This window comes from Helianthus annuus, chromosome 8, assembly GCF_002127325.2.
Source record: "Helianthus annuus cultivar XRQ/B chromosome 8, HanXRQr2.0-SUNRISE, whole genome shotgun sequence".
Lineage (NCBI taxonomy): Eukaryota > Viridiplantae > Streptophyta > Magnoliopsida > Asterales > Asteraceae > Helianthus > Helianthus annuus.
The window spans coordinates 4,487,615-4,507,381 of NC_035440.2; the positions used below are offsets into that span (position 1 = coordinate 4,487,615).

Consider the following 19,767-nt stretch of genomic DNA (forward strand, 5'->3'; position numbering starts at 1 on the left):
GAGGCATAATGACAAACAATAATAAGACACCAAATATTCAACCAAACAACAGCAGGTAAACAACAGTAAACACACAAAGAACCAAATAACCAAAAACACTACGGCGAAACTGAGTCAGGGACCAGATTCCAGGTTCATCACTCAAAGGTGCCTGGACAAGCCTTTACTCAGGAGCCAATCTACCCTAGACAACCAATAACAACCAAGAACAAATATATGTGCCGGTCCTCACTACCCCGACTTCAACTAAACCAATCAACAGAAATAAAAGAGAGAGAAGAGAACAAGCTTACAGTGGGTGCAATAAAACCTTCAAAGAACACCAGATCTGTAGTTTTCAAGAACTACTGGATCTGATGCAAGGAAAACCACAAGATAACCCTTCTGGTCAGTTTGCCCTAGATCTTCTAAGGATCTAGAGACCAACACAGAAGTCTTGACAAGAAGAAGATACAAAGAACCTCCAGATAGTGAACAGATCTATACAGATCTGTTAACAACCAGCCAACCCTAAGCTAGGGTTTTGTCCAACACCACCAAGAATAACCAGATCTAACCAGATCTGATATCAACAAAAGTTTCCGAGCACAGAAACCCTAAACAAACAACAATAAAGAAACTAATCAGAAAACACAAGATCAAATGCAGCGGATATACAAAACAGATCATCAACAGGAGCTCAAAGCTCTGATACCATGTTAAAAACTATGGTATTATGATGATTCAATAACAGAAACAACAAGAACAACACAAAATAGCGACAAAACAAAGTGACAAAATCTTATTTAACCCAAACCAAAAAAGTGCCCCCCAAACCCTAGATCTTACAATCGTAAGATCAATACAAAGAGGAACGATACAACCAGACTTGATGATCATCCACTGATGATCATCTATATCAACAAGTACAGCAGATCTCTCAAACAGATGAGAGAAGACAAAGTACAACCGGAGAGAACAAACCCTAGATCTATACAGAGAAATGTAACAATAATTGGGAGTGAATAATGAACGAATGAGAGAGAGAGAGCTGCTTTTATATCAACCAAACCACAAGTTCCATTCAGCACCACAAGTTCTTTAGATTGACAATAATAGACCCTGAAAGTTACAACTCGCCACCTCCAAAATATCTGGCCCAACTAACCTGTTATAACAAACTAACAACTCATAACCATTAGTAACAACTTAGGCCCACATAACCAGGCCCAACAGATCAAACCACATAAACCAAATTATGAATGAAACCCAATATCTTTTAACAAAATGTAAATTAGAGATTGGATTAGTATACCTTTTGGATAACATGCCATTTCTTACTTTCATTATAATTTTCTCTTTGTTCCAACCTTCTTTTTTTCTGAATTATATAATATGGATATTACATAATGTCATTTCGAAATTCCATGGACACTACCATGTTCGATTGTCATGGATGATGCGACATTTCATTTATCTTTCACAGGATACAAACAAGTTAATCTTGACTACTTAACAACTACAAGAAAAGGAATGATACTCCGACTTTGTCATATCTCACATTTTTACTCATAAACTTAGACAGAAATCATAAATGAGCTTCGATATGTTATGTCACTTTTTTGTGTCTTACTTTTATCTAATCTACATTGTCGGGTTATAGTGTTTTCCTCTAACATAGTAAACAATATTGTATAGTACGATTCTGAAAGAGGTACAAAACAACATGTGATGTATAAGTGTTAATGAAACAAGCAGAAAGTCATTTTACTTTTATAGTTTTTAAACAGTATATTGGTAAAAAATAAAGGGATATTGGATTTAAATAACCTTAACTTTCACAAATTGGTTGATAACACTCTCAACTTTCGATTTGTACCATACCACTCATAACTTTCACCTTATTGGCTGACAATACTCTCAAACTAACACAACATTAACTTAGTTTGCTGATATGAGCTGTCACACCATCAAAAAACCAAGTCAATACCACGTCAGTTGCCACATCATCAAAAAAGCCAAGTCAGACGTCATGTCACTTGCAAAATTCCACTTCAGATGTCACGTCATAACACAAGTGTCACATCAGTAAAAAACTAACTGGGTTAGCGTTCAGTTAGTTTGGGAGTGCTATCGGCCAATAAGTTGAAAGTTGAGAGTAGTGTGGTACAAATCGGAAGTTGAGAATGCCATTGACGAATTGATGAAAGTTGAGTTTCTTTGAATCTAATATCCCGAAAATAAATATTATTGGGTCGATTTAGGTGGACCGAACATCCCAATCCCATGACCACTTAATCTTCCTCGTTTTGTATGGACCAAAGATGCAAATAATTTTTGGGAGTGAAGTATTTTAAATTGTAATCTATGCCGTGGACCTATGTCAAACAATATAATTTATTTTGCTTTTTATATTGTTCGAATATTTAAACATTAAATTTTGTGTTAAGGTTTGTCTAAAAGTTTATGATTGCTTAGAACATGTGGTCAGTAATCATTGGATATTTCGTCACTAATCATTTGTCTCTAGTTATATCTAATAAAATATTGTGTTTCTATAACATGTAGATTATGTCCTTGTTAACATATTGAAGGCAAACTAGAGGAGTGTTTACTTAAATTAATAATTTTATTACATTATGTCCTTGTTAACACTTGGCCTTTGATTGCTGGTCTTAGCCTGAATATCACATTGTGATCTCCGAGTTCTATCGCCCATTTGACTGGTCTTCCTGAAATCTCCGGTCTTGCGAGGATATTGCCAATATTGTAATTTGTTAACACATGGATAACGTGGTTGGCAAAGTACCTGCGCAGCCGTCTTGATGCATGGACTAATGCGAGTACTAGTTTCTCCATGATGGCGTACCGGGTTTCTGGATCGGTTAAGGTTCGTGACACATAATAGACTGGTGTTTGGACACCTTGTCGATCAACGAGTAACACTGCTCCAACTGCTCTATCAGATGCAGATAAGTATAACACCAAAGGTTCTCCTTTGATTGGTGCGGTTAAAGTTGGTAGCTTGATGAGACAATCCTTCATCTCGCGGAAAACGCTTTCGGCTTCCGGGGTCCATTGGAACTGGCTTTTCTTCATGCAGTTTCGTAGTGTCTTGATGAACGGAAAGGACTTTGCTGCGTGATTAGCTAGGAAACGATTGAGTGCTGCTAATCGTCCTGCTAGTTTTTGCATCTCTTTGATGTTTGATGGGGAAGGCATTCTTTCGATTGCTTGAACTTTTTCTGGGTTTACTTTGAAGCAGTCTTTTGTGACAATGAAGCCCAAGAATTTCCCTTCTTCCATGCCGAAGGAGCATTTTGCTGGATTTAGCTTGATGCTTACGCTGCGCAGCGTGTTGAAAGTCTTTTGGATGTTTACCAGCATCATGCTTTCTTCCTTGCTCATAATCACCAAATCGTCCATATACACCTCGATGTACTTGCCGATGGCATCGCTGAACGTTTCGTTCATCAGTCTCTGATAGGTCGCTCCTGCATTCTTTAGGCCGAAAGGCATCTTGGTGTAACAGTATAGCCCTGCCGGCGTGCGGAATGCGGTTTTGTCTTCATCTTGAATGGCCATCTGGACCTGGTGGTACCCCTTGTAGCAGTCAAGGAAGCACTTCCACCTGAATGTTGCTAGAGAGTCGATCTTTTCGTCGATATATGGTAAGGCGTAACAGTCACGTGGACACGCCTTGTTTAGGTCCTTGTAAGGCGTAACAGTCACGCACATTCTCCAGCTGCCGTTTGGTTTCTTCACCATCACCGGGCTTGCCACCCATGTTTGGTATCTGACTTCTCTAATGATGCCCGCATTCAGCAGCTCCATTACCTGCTCTTTCATGGCATCGTGTTTTATATCGCCCAGGTGGCGCTTGGCATGTACCACTGGTTTCGCTTCTTCTGAGACATTTAACCGGTGTTCTGCTATGTGCCGTGGAACGCCCACCATATCGGCTGGTGTCCAGGCAAACATGTCCATATTTTCGAATAACAACTTTTTGAGCGCCGCGCGCGTTAAATCGGACATCGCAGGTCCTAAGGTAACTGTCTGTTCTGGATACGCGCTGTTCAGTACCCATTTTTCTGCTTCTGCGCGTGGTGCTGGCTTACTTGCCTTTGCAGGTCTGACCTCATCCGTTGCTAAGACTTCTTTGCTTGCGTATACTAATGCTATGCCTGTTTCTGTTGGGAATCCAACAGCTGAGTGTGGCGCGGAGCATATCATACTGAAGTCTCCTTGGGATTCCCTTCCTAAGAGGATGTCGTGTCTTGAATGTGCTGGCAGCACCATGAACGTGACCTCTTTTGTTCTAGAGTTTCTTCCGTCTGAGAGTAGCACTTGGAATGAGATTTGGCCAAGAGGAAAAACGGCTTCGTTGCAGAAACCAATTAGTGGGTAATCAACTAGTTCCAAGTGCGCTTTATCTTCTTGGTCGAACTGGTTGAAACATTGTTCGTATATGATATCCGCGGTGCTCCCTGGATCGATGAAAATGTAATCCGTCTGATAGTGACCAATTACCCCAGAAATGATGATGGGTCTTTTTTCTCTCAGGCCACCTCTTACGACTGGGAAAACAACTTGCCTCTCGTGCCACGAGTCGTCTTATGTGCGCTTGTTGTAATTCTTTCTTGGCCTTCGCGGACCCCCTTGAACCCTGTGCGTTTCTAATTTACAGAGCTTTTTGTTGTCCGGTCCTTCTTCTCTTCGTTGAATTTGGTGGTAGTCACGCTTTCCACCTTTTACCAGATGGGTAAGCTTTCCGTCTCTCAGGGCCCTTTCTATCTCTTGTTTTAAACTGAAGCAGTCGTCAGTTAGATGACCCGTGTCTTTGTGAAATTCACAGAAAAGGTTGGGATCTTGACCCCTCTTGTTTCTCATTTGTAGTGGCGGTTTGAACTGGTGATTCTCAGTGGCTAGGACTTCAGAAGGGGTTTTTGTTAGTGGGGTCCACTGTTTTTCCCTGTTTTCTCTTTTTACCTCTTTCCGGTGGGCTATCTGGTTGATTGTGTGGCGCGCATCCTCTCTTGGTGGGCTTCTCTCTTTGTGACCGGAGGCTTTCCATGGTTGGCCTCTGCCCTTTCTGCCATGCCGGTCATTGGAGCTATATCCGCGTTGACGATGGTCGTCACCGGTCACCGGTCAACTGTTTATCTGTTTGCGCAATGGTTTTCGCTGCTTCAATGAAGGTTTCCCAATCTTTGGGTCCTCCGTCTCTTCCTTTTACTCTCTTGATTAGATCGTCGCATTTGACTGCCCTCATGAAATGTGCGCGCATCATCTTCTCGCCCACGTCTCCAATTTCTAAACACTCTTTGTTATACCTTGTGATAAAGTCTTCCACGCTTTCGCGGTCTTTGCGCCATATGTTTAAACAATCAGCAGGGTCTCTGGTGTGTCTTCGCTGCTGGGAGAAGTGTGCAAGGAACTTCTCTCGGAAGTCAATCCACGATTTGATTCTTCCCGCTGGCAGGCTGTCGAACCATATGCGCGCTGCGCTAACGAATGTTTGAGCGAACATGTGGCACCAAGTTGGCAAATTCCATCCCCCTGTTGCTCCCGCGCCATTAAAAACTTGGAGATGATCGTCTGGGTCTGTCAGCCCGTTGTATTTGCCCACGTTGTGTGGCAGTTTCGTTTTGTCGATAGCGGCTGTAGCGATCTCTCTGATGAATTTTTAATTCTCAGCCATGTCGTCTGGACGATAGCTCAGGGTGTAATCATGTTCTGCCTTTGGGTTATACACTTATACCCCGCGCGCTTGGATGGCTTGTATGCTTCATGTTCTGGGTGCAGTCTGCTGAATACTGTGCTCTCTCCTTTGTATGTTGGGTCGTCTTCTTCGTCGTCCCATTCAGTGTTCATGTTGCGCGCGCCCAAACGGCTTTGGATTGGCCTTCTTTGCGGGTTTTGGACATAATTGCTTTCTGTTTCCCCATAAGTGTCGCGCGTGTCGTACGCGCTTGGCTTTCTGATGTTTGGTACAGGTCCTTTCTCTGGGCGTAAATTCCACGCGTTAATCTGCTGAGTCGTGTGTGTACTCAGAGACCGTTGCGGTGGGGTAACGAATGCCAACTGATTAGCTTGTGCCTGGAGCAAAGCTTGTTGTGCGCTGAGCTGCGTATAAACGAGGTTTATAGACGCCATCTGTTCGGCATACCAGGAAGCCAGATTTTTTCCTTCAGTTAGCCCTAAAAGTGCAGAAAAATTTAGTTGTGCTTGTTCCGATGGAGCTGAGGGGCCAGCTCCATGGTTTGGTGTCTGCATCGGTGGAGGTGTTTGCTGTAACACCCCCGGTGGAGTTTGGAAGGTGGCTCCGTTTGTAGTTTGCGTGATGACCCTAGTGGGGGCTTGGAAAATGGGTCCAGTTGTGGTTTGGCTAACAACTCTGGATGCACTTCCAAAGATACTAGGGAAATCGTTGTTCGTTTGCCCTTCTTGGATGATTTCGTTCATTTGGCCCCGTTGGACGTGTGCTGTGTCCGAAGGGAGCTCAAAGGAAGAAACTTCTCCGTCTATCTGGTGTGAAGGGTTTTGTTCAGCCATTTTTGACGAGTGTTTTTCAAAAAGAAAAGAGATGAGATTGGTTTTGCAAAAAAGCGGATGGCGCCAATGATGAAACACTAGTTAACACTAAGGTTAACCGGTGGGATTATTTCTTCTGTGGGTTCAATCTCCTTTCCTACTCATGAGAATGGCTCGGGTCTGCAAAACAGTAACACCGTTAGTCTCGTTAAGAGGGGGAGATGGGGGGTTTCCCTCTTAACCAGGCTCCAGAAAGAAGAATAAGTACTGCTCTGAGAGAAAATAAACAGTGTGTGTTGAGTGTGTGAATATAGAGAGTCAAGATAATCAACCTGAATGGTGAAGGGTCCTATTTATAGCCGGAGGGTGAAGAAGGGAGGAGCAGCTGTGCCAACTGTAGTAGCGCGCCAGCTGTCCGACCAAGGTGAATATCCTCTTGGTCTCCTCTGCCATAGTCGGTGTAGTGGTACACGTGGCGCGCTTACGTTTGTCCATGCTGGAAACCTTGTACTAGCGTAATCAGCTCTGTCCCCTGATTTGTCGCAAGCCTATGTGTCGTTCTGCAACTGGTGACACGTGTTGTTCTTTTTGTCGGATGAAGCATCTTTGGTGCCACCTTGGCGTCTTCCAGAAGTTTCTAGAAGCTTCTGGGTTGTTTTGCTGATGTAGGCGCCATGTATGCTCGAAAAGTGGTGTGATCCCTGCCATGTAGACAGGGAATTATGACCATACCTCTTCACAAACTTTATGGATAAAAATTGATAACTTATACGTAAACCCATATTCCACTATCTTTATACCCCATATTCAACTATCTATTTTTAATACTTACTCATCCCTAAAAAACCAATTAGCTTCAAATATCTGCTTTCTATAATGCCCTTAAAAATATATTTTCATATGTTAATAATAAGTGATACACATGTAAATGTTTCATACCTCCAAATCTTATTTCCATATCTTTTTTCACTATATCTCTCTCTCTTTATATATCTATGTATGTATAGAGAGATAGAGATAATGGGTGTACGAATCATTGGCGAAGCTTGAGGGGTCGATTTTTCCCGCTCCAAAGAAGCTGCGCCCCTAGTGTGAATATTAACTTCAATGTTTTATTGTCTTCCATAATGAATGACACGTAGTATACTCGTGTAACAAATTATATATATACGATTATTGAAATAAAAAGTCATACCCAGTTAAAAGTTTTAACACGTACTATTGTTGATAGGGATGAGCTCGGTACTGACCTGTACCGAAAGTATCGGTACCGAAAATCCTCAAAAGTAGGTATTGATACTGAATATACCCATACTGAATATACCCGGTACCAATGTTTTAAAAACCGGTTTTTAAGTCATACCGGCTTAGGCTCTAAAATGGTTCAACCGGGTTGTATCGGGCGATTGAACCGGGTTACTAGTTAATCCTATAAATTCCATAAAATACAAATTAATCTCAAAAAACAATCAAATCTCAACTTGGATTTATGTAACTGATCATAGTTTTTATCTAAAAACAACTCTTTTTATTGTAAACTATTAAGCGTTTTAAGAATATTTTTTTTTAGTTATAAACAATATTGCATTGTACGAGGTGAGTAACAGTTTTAACAACGATGAAATATTGGAATAGAAGACATTAGGTTAATTACCGGAAATACGGAAGATCAATATTACCTTAATATCTTATTTTATTAAAAATAAGAAATCAAATATTAAGATAATGCAAACCGGTTCAACGGTTTGAACCAGTAGAACCGGATTTACCGCCGGTACATAAGACATACCGCATTCGGATTTTACCGGCCTTTATCGTACCGAACTCGTGTCCGATATCCGGTTTAACCGGTATAACCGGCCGGTTCATACCGGTATTTAAAACATTGCCCGGTACGGTACGGTTCACGTTTCATTTAGATCTAACATATTAATTTTGTTATTATTTAACCTGAGTTTTTTTTTTTTCATTACTAGGTTTTATTTTATATATATATTAGGTTTTATTTTATATATATATATATTTTTTCTTTTTATCTAACATGCTTATTTTTATGTATATTTTCGGTTGGGTTATATTTTAACGAACGTGTCGGTATAAATTCATGTTTCAACGTAAACGCTATAAACTCACGTTTCGACATAATTTTTTTTTCTTCCGAAAACGAATCTAGTCAAATATAATACGTTTTAATGTATATTTTTGTGTACGTATTCGGTTGGTCTCCGTTTTGACGTAAATTTTGTTAGGAAAAGAGTCGGCCAAATATAACACGTTTTCATTCGACGGTATGACTTCGAGTTATTGTACGTTTTGACATCGCTAAGTCTTGATGCAAAGGTAAGGGTGGTGTTGTGGTTAAATGGAACCCTCACTAAACAAACCATTTCAGATTCGATTTAGTTTCTTTGGTAACCGCAATACTCATATAGGTTATACTGAGTTAGATCAAATACATCAAAACATACATTTTCATATAATTAGAACATCACATAATGTGCTGTCACCTATAAATAACTAAAGCGTGAGTCTGTGACAACAATCTAGCTTAATAGAAAAAAATAATATCTAGCGGCTGGTAGAGTAGTAGAGCCGGTAGGTGGGCAGTGGGCTCACAAAGTCACCGTCCACTATTTTGTCTACTTCAACTACAAGACCAGGCCCATATTGGCCATAGTTTATAAACATTCGTATAGGCTATAGGATGCGGTCATATAACTCTCATGGTCATCATGACCGATCACATCATCAGCGTCATGTCACCCATTTCTAATCCATCATCCAAAACCACTACCCTAAGAATGTAGTCATGACCAAAGTCAGTATTCTCTTATTTTAATTTATTTATGTGAAGAGGAATAGGAAATATTGAAAAAGGAAAGGAGGCCAATGGTTACCATGGTTTAATCCATATGAACCATGATAGATGAGGCAAAGGGATGATGTAGCAATCCATTAATAATCCTACGTGACGATTGATAACTCAACCCATACTCCCCACACTCTTATGCATAATATAATATAAACCAAGCTAGAGACAAGACATCATAATGAATTCAGTCCCAGTTATTCAAAAGTAACATTTTCACCTTTTGTTTTAATAACCGTGTCAAATTTAAACATACATATGAAAAAAACAACAAGATATAGTGTTAATTACAAAGAATTTATCTTTACCAAAATAACACTTTTAGGATTTAAGTTTAAAAAGTGACACGTTTAAGACGTGATTTTCATTTTGTACCATATTTGAGTGTCAACCACAAGCATTATAAAAAAACTTATTAACTTTGTATAAAATGACTATTTAACCCATTTTATAAATCACAGAGGCTGTCTATGTAAAGAGAAAAATGCCCGGATAGTCCCTGTGGTTTCGTCTTTTTTCACCTATAGTCCCCAACTTTCTAAAATTACCTGAATAGTCCCCAACTTTTCATTTTTTGTTCCCGGATAGTCCCTGACGTGGATGGAGGTTACTTTTCTCAGTTAAGTTGGTGTAAAATGACTATAATACCCTTACTATTAAAAAACTAATAAAAAAGGGTCCCCACCATCTACCCAACCCTTCTTCTCCCGCTTTCTCCCTCTTTCTCTGTAATCTCAGACCACAACTTCCACTCACCTTGGTTGTAGACAGTGAAACAGAACACCACATTTTCTCTACAGAAATGTCGAAAGAAGTAAGCGAAATCGGAGAAACAGCAAGGCGAGACTATGTCGACCCACCACCAGCACCCCTCCTTGACATGGCGGAGCTGAAGCTCTGGTCCTTTTACCGAGCCCTCATAGCAGAGTTTGTCGCCACCCTAATCTTCCTCTACGTCACCGTCGCCACCGTCATCGGCTGCAAAAAAGAAACCGACCCATGCGGCGGCGTTGGCATCCTCGGCATCGCTTGGGCTTTCGGCGGCATGATCTTCATCCTCGTTTACTGCACCGCCGGTATTTCCGGTAAGTCACGGCCGCCCCGCAGACGGTGGCGCCGCTGTCGCCGTCGTTCCTCTTTCCCCGATGCGCTCTCTCTCTCTCTCTATCTCTCCTCGCTCTCCCTCTCTCTCCTGCGTTGCCGTCGTGCGCCACCACCAAGCAATGGTGGTGGCCGGCCGATGATTTAGAGAGGTAAGTGGGTGTTGTGTGGTGGGTTTAAGGTGGTGGAGAGGTTGGGGGTACAAACACAAAATTCGTTTTCGTTTTTATGCTCGTTACTTTGGATTATTTATGTGAAAAACTAACAAAATTAATGATTTGCAGCTGTTGAAAACTTGAAAATTTGAGCTCGTATACGGCGTGGTCTTCGGGTTTGTGGACTTGAAAACACCAAGTTTTGTTCAGAATGACTCGTGCTCAATTTATTGTGCCAGAAGTTATGATGCATAGCCTTTAGATGTTTGATTGTTTGTGTTACTATTTAATGCATTTTGTACCAAATTGAAATCAAAATTGTGACGGTGACGGTGGAGGGTGGAGGAGGGTGATGGTGGGTGGAGGTTGAAGATGAAGTGTGGTGGGGGGAGGTTTATAAATAAAAAAGAAGAAGATGCTCGAATAGTCCCTATGGTTTGGCCTTTTAAGGAAAGGGCATTTTTGTCATTTCACACCCTCTTAACAGAATAAACAAACTGAAGTTAGACCCAGGGACTATCCGGGAACAAAAAATGAAAAGTTGGGGACTATTCAGGTAATTTTAGAAAGTTGGGGACTATAGGTGAAAAAAGACGAAACCACAGGGACTATCCGGGCATTTTTCTCCTATGTAAATTACCATTGAATTTTGCACTTGTAAGAATTTAAACCCACATTTTATACAGGGACGAACGCTATATCACTAAATCATTAGTTTCATGATAATCGAAAAACACTTGGTAATGGATTCTGAAACCATCACACATCCATAAAGATTTAACCTCTGTCTTACATTAGAATCTCAAGCCATCGTTGCAAGTGTTATAATTTCACGTGTGAATTGATAACTCACGCTCGTCAAAGGTGTCACCGAAGTCGACAAGATTGCAGCAACAGTAAATTACATAAATAGTCCATGTGATTTGTTAAAAGATCAAAATAGTTATTTTACACAAATAATGGAATATCAACGGAAATTGGTGTTAGAGCCCAAACATATTATTACCTAAAAGGCTAAAATCACTAATTAACAATCATTCAACTTTTTTAACTTAGACTTTAAAGGTGTTACTTCGACGGGCTATTTATGCTTTCCACATTAGTTCATCTACAACCACTTTCTTCTTCGGTTTGTATTCGTTCATCTTCAATTTGTCTTCTCCAAGTTAAGTTGTTTTTTTTTTTTATTTTTTTTTTTTAATAAGACGAACATAATGGCCATTCAAAAATAACATTAATGAAAATAACCAAACTTGATACAAGTTAATGAACACTAAACACCACGATGCAATGTCATTAACTCTTTTAACATTATTTTCTAAAGAAATACTCCTTTTAAACACGTTAACATTTAAAACTGTTCATTTCCTGATAATAAAAAAAAACCAAGAATCAAACTCAGAAAGAAAACAAATAATACACATTATTATTATTATTATTATTATTATTATTATTATTATTATTATTATTATTATTATTATTATTATTATTATTATTATTATTATTATTATTATTATACCAGTAAATTCCTATGTACTTATATCACTGCTCAATGTACAAGAGTCGTAAAGCATGCCGCACCTTTTTTCTTAAAGAAAATGTTTCTCCCGATACTCGAACGGGAGCTCCACTTTAACTTCAAAAGCGATGCAACACATCTGAATCGTAGTTTGATCCTATCGGGTCAAATCATTCCCCCTCGAAACACGCTTCCCACCGCCGTAGAATCCGATAACCGCGTCCGCCCTCCCGCCTCACCGCCACCAACCTTACGCTCATCTCCAACCACTCTCACCGCTTTATAACTCGCACAACCCGAAAGAATACCCGACCGTTTCCTTTGCTCATCTTTACTATCCTTAACCCGAACCCGACCAGACCCACTAGAATTTCTCCAACCACCACCAACGCCACCTGTCCTTACATCCTCAAAATCCGAAACCACCGAGAAATCAGCCGCACTCGCCGTCACCACGCTCCACTCAATGCTAACCTCACTAGGCGCGTAACAGTTTGACTTCCGTTGACCCAAACACGAACTGTCTCCCGTAGGCGAAAAGCTCTCGATCTCAAACAAATCCGAGCTCGAGTCGCTATCCACCTCGTTGTTGTACATCCTGCTTGACGAGTTGTACATTTCATCTTCCAAATCACTCAACAAACTTATTTTCCTTCCAATGCTTAAACGTCCCCCAATATTATTATTACTATTACTATTATTATTGTTATCAACTTTAACTACTTTTCCCGCCAAATTACCAGATTTTGAATTCGAACTCGAATTCGATACCGAATTCGGATCATTCGAGTTCGAGTTCAATACTGGGAAGCTAAAGTACTGATTTCTGGGTTTCTTCTCCTTCGTTTTATCCAACAACCGGTCGGTTTTTTATCAAAATCGGATCCGGTTTTCGTGTTCGAGTGGATGAATTGTTTCTCGCTGATTAGAGTTGATTTCTTGTTCATACAGTTGCAGCCGAATCTAGCGAGAAACGTTCTACTTTTGCTTCCGTTTTCGATCTTTCGAGTAGAATCTTTGTTACGCGGTAACAACCCGCTTCGACTATTGCAGCTAGCATTTGATCGAACACTTGGAGTGTGCATAATTGTTTGCTCACCTCTTACTTTTGTAGAGAAATTGTTATCAAATTCTTCAAGTTTTTGATCCATTTTTGTGGTGGGGTCACTAGTATCAATGAATCTGAGATCATTCTGATTTACTTCACCTTCAATTTCCCCTTTGAAGTACTTTTCCGCACCGAAAACACCAATTTCTTCGTCGTCTTCGGGTTTGACACGATAGTGGTGATCGTTTGGGAGCTCCGAAGCTTGATTCGCGAGCTTTCGAACCATGTTTTCTTCGGCTTTGTTCAAGTAGGATGAGAACGAGACTTCGCGAAAACTGTTGCGTTTTTGGAGTGGAAGATTGGCTACAAAAGATGATTCGTTTGCATACATTTTCATGGAGCAAACACAAGAATATTTTGGAAGATAAACTTGGATGTTTTGAGTTGTGGAAAGTGATGTTGAAGGAGATTGATGAATGAAATTTTTGAGATTTGAAGTTGAAGAAGACGACGATATGCAAGTTGTGTATCAAGACGGAGTTATTATGACATTAGACATATGACAAAGATTAGCGAGGTCCACATGCTTATGTTCGTTCGTTTACTCATAAACATTTGAGCGGCAATTTTTGACATGAACTGCAAACCCGACCGGTACCTGACACGAAAACAACAGGTTTGGGAACGGGTCGGGTTCGGGTTGACTGATTAACCCGTTTAACTATTTAGAAAAAAAAACTTTCATGCTTTTGTTTTTTCCGTTTCTGTTTTACATGATTAGTCGGGTTGACCCATTAACCCGCTTAACTATATAGAAAAACAAACTTTTATGTTTTTGTTTTTCTGTTTCAATTTTACATGGTTAAATTGGTATGACTAGGGCTGCAAACGAACCAAACGAACACGAACAAGACCTTATTCGTGTTCGTTTGTTAAGAAATATATGTGTTCGCGAACCGTTCACGAACACTTATCGGACGAGATTTTATGTTTGTGTTCGTGTTCGTTTGTTAAGGAAATGAACTTGTTCGTGTTCGTTTGTGTTTGTTTGTTAATTTTAGGCAACGAACATTGACGAACACAAATGAGCACAAACTAATCTTCATGAACACAAATGGAAACAAACACAAACAATCGTTCATGAACAGAATATATAATACACCGACACATATTTCCTGATAATAAAAAAACATCAAGAATCAAACTCAGAAAGAAAACAAATAATACACATTATTATCATCATCATCATCATCATCAATATTATTATTATTATTATTATTATTATTATTATTATTATTATTATTATTATTATTATTATTATTATTATTATTATACCAGAAAATTCCTATGTACTTATGTCATTGCTCAATGTACAAGAGTCATAAAGCATGCCACACCTTTTTTCTTAAAGAAAATGTTTCTCCCGATGCTCGAACGGGAGCTCCACTTTTAACTTCAAAGGCGACGCAACTCATCTGAATCGTAGTTTGATCCTATCGGGTCAAATCATTCCCCCTCGAAACACACTTCCCACTGCCGTAGAATCCGATAACCGCGTCCGCCCTCCCGCCTCACCGCCACCAACCTTACGCTCATCTCCGGCCACTCTCACCGCTTTATAACTCGCACAACCGGAAAGAATACCCGACCGTTTCCTTTGCTCATCTTTACTATCCTTAACCCGAACCCGACCCATCCCACCAGAATTTCTCCAACCACCACCACCGCCACCTGTCCTTACATCCTCAAATTCCGAAACCACCGAGAAATCAGCCGCACTCGCCGTCACCACACTCCACTCAATGCTAACCTCACTAGGCGCGTAACAGTTTGACTTCCGTTGACCCAAACACGAACTGTCTCCCGTAGGCGAAAAGCTCTCGATCTCAAACAAATCCGAGCTCGAGTCGCTATCCACCTCGTTGTTGTACATCCTGCTTGACGAGTTGTACATTTCATCTTCCAAATCACTCAACAAACTTATTTTCTTTCCGATGCTTAAACGTCCCCCAATATTATTATTACTATTACTATTACTATTATTATTGTTATCAACTTTAACTACTTTTCCCGCCAAATTACCAGATTTTGAATTCGAACTCGAATTCGATACCGAATTCCGATTCGGATCATTCGAGTTCGAGTTCAATACCGGGAAGCTAAAGTACTGATTTCTGGGTTTCTTCTCCTTCGTTTTATCCAACAACCGGTCGGTTTTCTGATCAAAATCGGATCCAGTTTTCGTGTTCGAGTGGATGAATTGTTTCTCGTAGATCAGAGTTGATTTCTTGTTCATACAGTTGCAACCGAATCTAGCGAGAAACGTTCTACTTTTGCTTCCGTTTTCGATCTTTCGAGTAGAATCTTTGTTACGCGGTAACAACCCGCTTCGACTATTGCAGCTAGCATTTGATCGAACACTTGGAGTGTGCATAATTGTTTGCTCACCTCTTACTTTTGTAGAGAAATTGTTATCAAATTCTTCAAGTTTTTGATCCATTTTTGTGGTGGGGTCACTAGTATCAATGAATCTGAGATCATTCTGATTTACTTCACCTTCAATTTCGCCTTTGAAGTACTTTTCCGCACCGAAAACACCAATTTCTTCGTCGTCTTCGGGTTTGACACGGTAGTGGTGATCGTTTGGGAGCTCCGAAGCTTGATTCGCGAGCTTTCGGACCATGTTTTCTTCGGTTTTGTTCAAGTAGGATGAGAACGAGACTTCACGAAAACTGTTGCGTGTTTCGAGTGGAAGATTGGCTACAAAAGTTGATTCGTTTGCATACATTTTCATCGAGCAAACACAAGAAAAATTTGGAAGATAAAGTTGGATGTTGAGTGATGTTGAAGGAGATTGATGAATGAAAATTTTGAGATTTGAAGTTGAAGAAGACGACGATATGCAAGTTGTGTATCAAGACGGAGTTATTATGACATTAGACACATGACAAAGATTAGCGAGGTCCACATGCTTATGTTCGTTCGTTTACTCATAAACATTTGGGCGGAAATTTTTGACACGACCTGCAAACCTGACCCGCATCCGACACGAAAAAACAGGTTTGGGTCGACTAAAACGACTTGTTTAAAAACGGGTCGGGTTAGGGTTGATCCATATTAAAACGGGGCGGGTTAGGGTTAACCCATATTAAAACAGGTCGGGTTCGGGTTGACCTATTAACCCATTTTTGTTTTACATGGTTAGTCGGGTTGACCAATTAACATGCTTAACTATATAGAAAAAAAAAGTTTTATGTTTTTGTTTTTTTCCGTTTCAATTTTACATGGTTAAAGTGGTATGACTTATTTAAAAATACGGGTTAAATTGGTTGGGTTCGGATTGACCCGAATTGATAAGTGTCGGGTTAAGGTTGAAATCTTTTACCCGAATAATAATATAGGTCGGGTTATGGTTGAACATTTTAACCCACCAACTCGTAACCCGTAACAATTACAACTTCGAAAAAGGCTAGAATCGGCCCAACTTACTCCACGACTCGGTCCTCATGGAATTTGGAGCAACAAACTCACTAGCTCGTTGTGACCATGAGCGGAATTGGTGGGCAGGGGTTCGTTGACCCTCCAGCCGACCAAATTTTGTGCTGATATGAGTATCCAAGGCTACACTAGCGTTGTTAAAATGAATGTTGAATAGATTTTAAAACTTGTCATTTTCTTATTGTTTGATAAGATTATGGTTAATTTCTATGTGTTTATTTTTGTATTTTTTTTTTCACCGTTAAAATATAAAAAATTGACAACTTATTTATTTATCAAATAACTATATATTTAAAAACTCCCAATCCCAACAATTAATGCAACTTCAAATGGCATATATCAACTATATTAAATATGCCGTATGTTTAATCTACGATAGGATCAAGTCAGAAATAGAGTGACCCACCATTAAATGAATCCAACTAATTAACAAACCCCACCATTAAATTACACCAAAATGATGTGTTTCTCTTGCGACTTGAGGGCCAATACTATGCATTCTTTTCTTCTTTTAAAGGATAACCCTTTCTCCAAACCTAAAATCACCAAGTTTAGAGCAAGGTACAACTCTTAATGCACGATCTAAAACTCGAAAATGCATCATAGGTGTGGAAGAAGGTTGGGTGTTATTGGAGCATTGGAGACATACTCTACTGTTTGAAACAAATTATCTAGTGTCACTAACATAATGACAAAAACATGACACTTGCTAAATTTGTGTAAAATCAGCTATAACCTTTATGCAAACCAACATGAATAATGGAATAAAAATATTAAAAGTAAATATTTCATACCATTGAAAAGAGCTCCCTGTCGAAAGCTTGTATGGATAAATACGGAGAGCACGAAGTGTATTGTAAAAAGCTCACTGCGTTCAAATATCGGCATGACTGGGTGGAAGATGTTTTGTGGGACATCCTGAGAGGAGCTGAGATTTCGGCTAAGAAAGAGGCTCCTGTGAATTTCCTTACGGACCCTATGGAAGGGAGATCTACTCTGCGACCAACGGATCTGCTCGTCTTTGGTTGCGCTAGGGGGAAACATGCTTGTGTGGACCTAACGGGGGTTTCCCCTCTGGTTGGTTTAGGGGAAAACGGGTTTGTAGCTGGATAAGCAGCAAGAAAGGCAGAATCGAAGAAAGTTAATAAGCACGCTAAAGCTTGTGCAGAGAACCAGCATGTTTTTGTCCCTTTTGCCTTTGACACATTTGGCTCCCTAGCGCCAGAAGCTATCCAATTCCTGACCAGGGTCCAACGGGTCATCCACAACAATTGCTCAGCCTCAGGGGGACGAGGTTTTGTCTTTGGTAGATTAAGGTTTGCAATTAAGAAAGAGGGCGCAGCTTGTTGCCCGTCTACCTTCTGTTTTAATGTAGCTTTGCAAATATTAATTAAATTTAAATAGTTACTTTAAAAAAAAAATTAATTAAAAGGCTCTTGCGTGTTTAGCAGTACAACAAACACAAAGAAAGATTTCATATAAAACCTTTGTGTAATCAATCAATAAAAGGCATACAAAGAAAGATTTTTGATTTTTATTTTTGATGAAACAACCACCCCCATCACTGCAACCACTGCAATAACCACCAGCTCACGACCTCTGCAACAACCACCCCCATCACTGCAACCACTGCAATAACCACCAGCCCTAACTAATTTCGTTCTCCGGCACCGCTTTCTTCGTCTTCACCTCACCGTCGGCGTAGATCTGAACCAGCAACGGCGCTTGTGTTATGTTCTTCACGATCTCCGTCACGGATTTCCGCATCCATTCGTCTAGGTTTTCTGAAACCCTACGTCCGTTCATCGTCAAAAACATCATCCGCATCAAGTACCTCCGGCCATCCTCCTCCGGTCAGATCTATCATCCGTTTTCATCAATCTATCGGTTTTCTGCTGCGGATTATTATCTTTTTGCCTTGATTCGTCAGATCTTGACTTTTGTCAGATCTATCATCCGTTTTCATTCAAATTTTCATCTACCTTTCATTTTTCCAGCAAATTTTCATTTTTCCGGCAAGTTTAATTTTTCCGGCTTGTTTAAATCTTGAACGAGAGTTCAAGTTGCCGGCGTATTTGACTAATACGCCGGTAAGTTAACTTTTTTCCAGGGTCGTTATTCTGGCGAAATTATTCCAGCCAAGTTTCTAATTCGGCAATTTTATTTAAGAAAAAGAGTAGAAGCAGATTATTAGGATTCAAGTTTCTTGTTTGTTGTTTCAACTGCCAACTTCATATTGTCAACCAATATATTTATATAGTCAACCACCAACTTCAATAGTAAGAAGAAGAACAGAGAGTGTTATGTGGGTGACGGTTGTTGGAAAAGTTTCATATTTAGGGTTTGATTAAGAGATAACTTGTGGTTGGCGGCTGTATATGGGAATTAGGGTTACCAGCATCACTTGTTATTGATTATAAAAAAAAAGAAAATAAAAAAAGGAAAAGAAAAAAAAGAAAAAAGTTTCATATTTAGGGTTTGATTAAGAGATAACTTGTGGTTGGCGGCTGTATATGGGAATTAGGGTTACCAGCATCACTTGTTATTGATTATAAAAAAAAAAGAAAAGAAAAAAAGGAAAAGAAAAAAAAGAAAAAAGGGGAGCCGAGATAATAATAAATAGGTTTTATATCTTTTTGATTTTGTTATGGGGTGACGCGTTTGGGCAGGGGGTGTTTTTGAGGGTGAGCAACTGGGGGTTGCTACCCTCCCCCCGTCTTATAAAGGGTCTTTTCCTTTGCTTGCTGTGTTTGTTTTTCTTTTACCCCTAACTCCTCTCGAGTTAGCCGTTTATTGTGTCTTTTTTTTTTATTTGAGTTTGACTCTGCGCATGGCCCTCGCGCGTAGAGGTAGAAACGTCAAGACTGTTGGACCGGCGTCAGCATGTGATAGTGGGTTAAGGGCTTGCCCCCTTAAGCATTTCCACGAATGCAAGGATGGTAAACCGGGGTCTAGTGAGTTTTTTCGCCTTCTTGAACACATGCAAAGCACCCACCTTAAGACTGAAAACAGGAAGATTTATGTGAAAGAGGCTATAACTAAGGATTTGGACCTTTTTCTAGAT

General features: G+C 39.9%; 3 protein-coding genes across 3 annotated transcripts; 1 reads left to right on the top strand and 2 right to left on the bottom strand.

Moving 5' to 3' along the window:
* The first annotated feature begins 10,184 nt into the window (after positions 1-10,184).
* On the top strand, positions 10,185-10,631 carry LOC110870761 (probable aquaporin PIP2-8). The gene has a single exon (XM_022119915.2). The coding sequence runs from the start codon at positions 10,185-10,187 to the stop codon at positions 10,629-10,631; it is 447 nt and encodes a 148-aa protein (XP_021975607.1).
* Positions 10,632-11,870: 1,239 nt separating this feature from the next.
* LOC110869439 (protein PHYTOCHROME KINASE SUBSTRATE 3) lies at positions 11,871-13,021 on the bottom strand. The gene has a single exon (XM_035976380.1). The coding sequence runs from the start codon at positions 12,773-12,775 to the stop codon at positions 12,323-12,325; it is 453 nt and encodes a 150-aa protein (XP_035832273.1). The 5' UTR covers positions 12,776-13,021; the 3' UTR covers positions 11,871-12,322.
* Positions 13,022-14,325: 1,304 nt separating this feature from the next.
* LOC110871822 (protein PHYTOCHROME KINASE SUBSTRATE 3) lies at positions 14,326-16,159 on the bottom strand. The gene has a single exon (XM_022120574.2). The coding sequence runs from the start codon at positions 15,997-15,999 to the stop codon at positions 14,707-14,709; it is 1,293 nt and encodes a 430-aa protein (XP_021976266.1). The 5' UTR covers positions 16,000-16,159; the 3' UTR covers positions 14,326-14,706.
* Between the last annotated feature and the right edge of the window lie 3,608 nt (positions 16,160-19,767).

What these genes read in the sequence shown, in the direction of transcription:
- LOC110869439 (XM_035976380.1), bottom strand. Translation starts at nt 12,775, where the DNA reads ATGTACAACTCGTCAAGCAGGATGTACAACAACGAGGTGGATAGCGAC.
- LOC110870761 (XM_022119915.2), top strand. Translation starts at nt 10,185, where the DNA reads ATGTCGAAAGAAGTAAGCGAAATCGGAGAAACAGCAAGGCGAGACTAT.
- LOC110871822 (XM_022120574.2), bottom strand. Translation starts at nt 15,999, where the DNA reads ATGAAAATGTATGCAAACGAATCAACTTTTGTAGCCAATCTTCCACTC.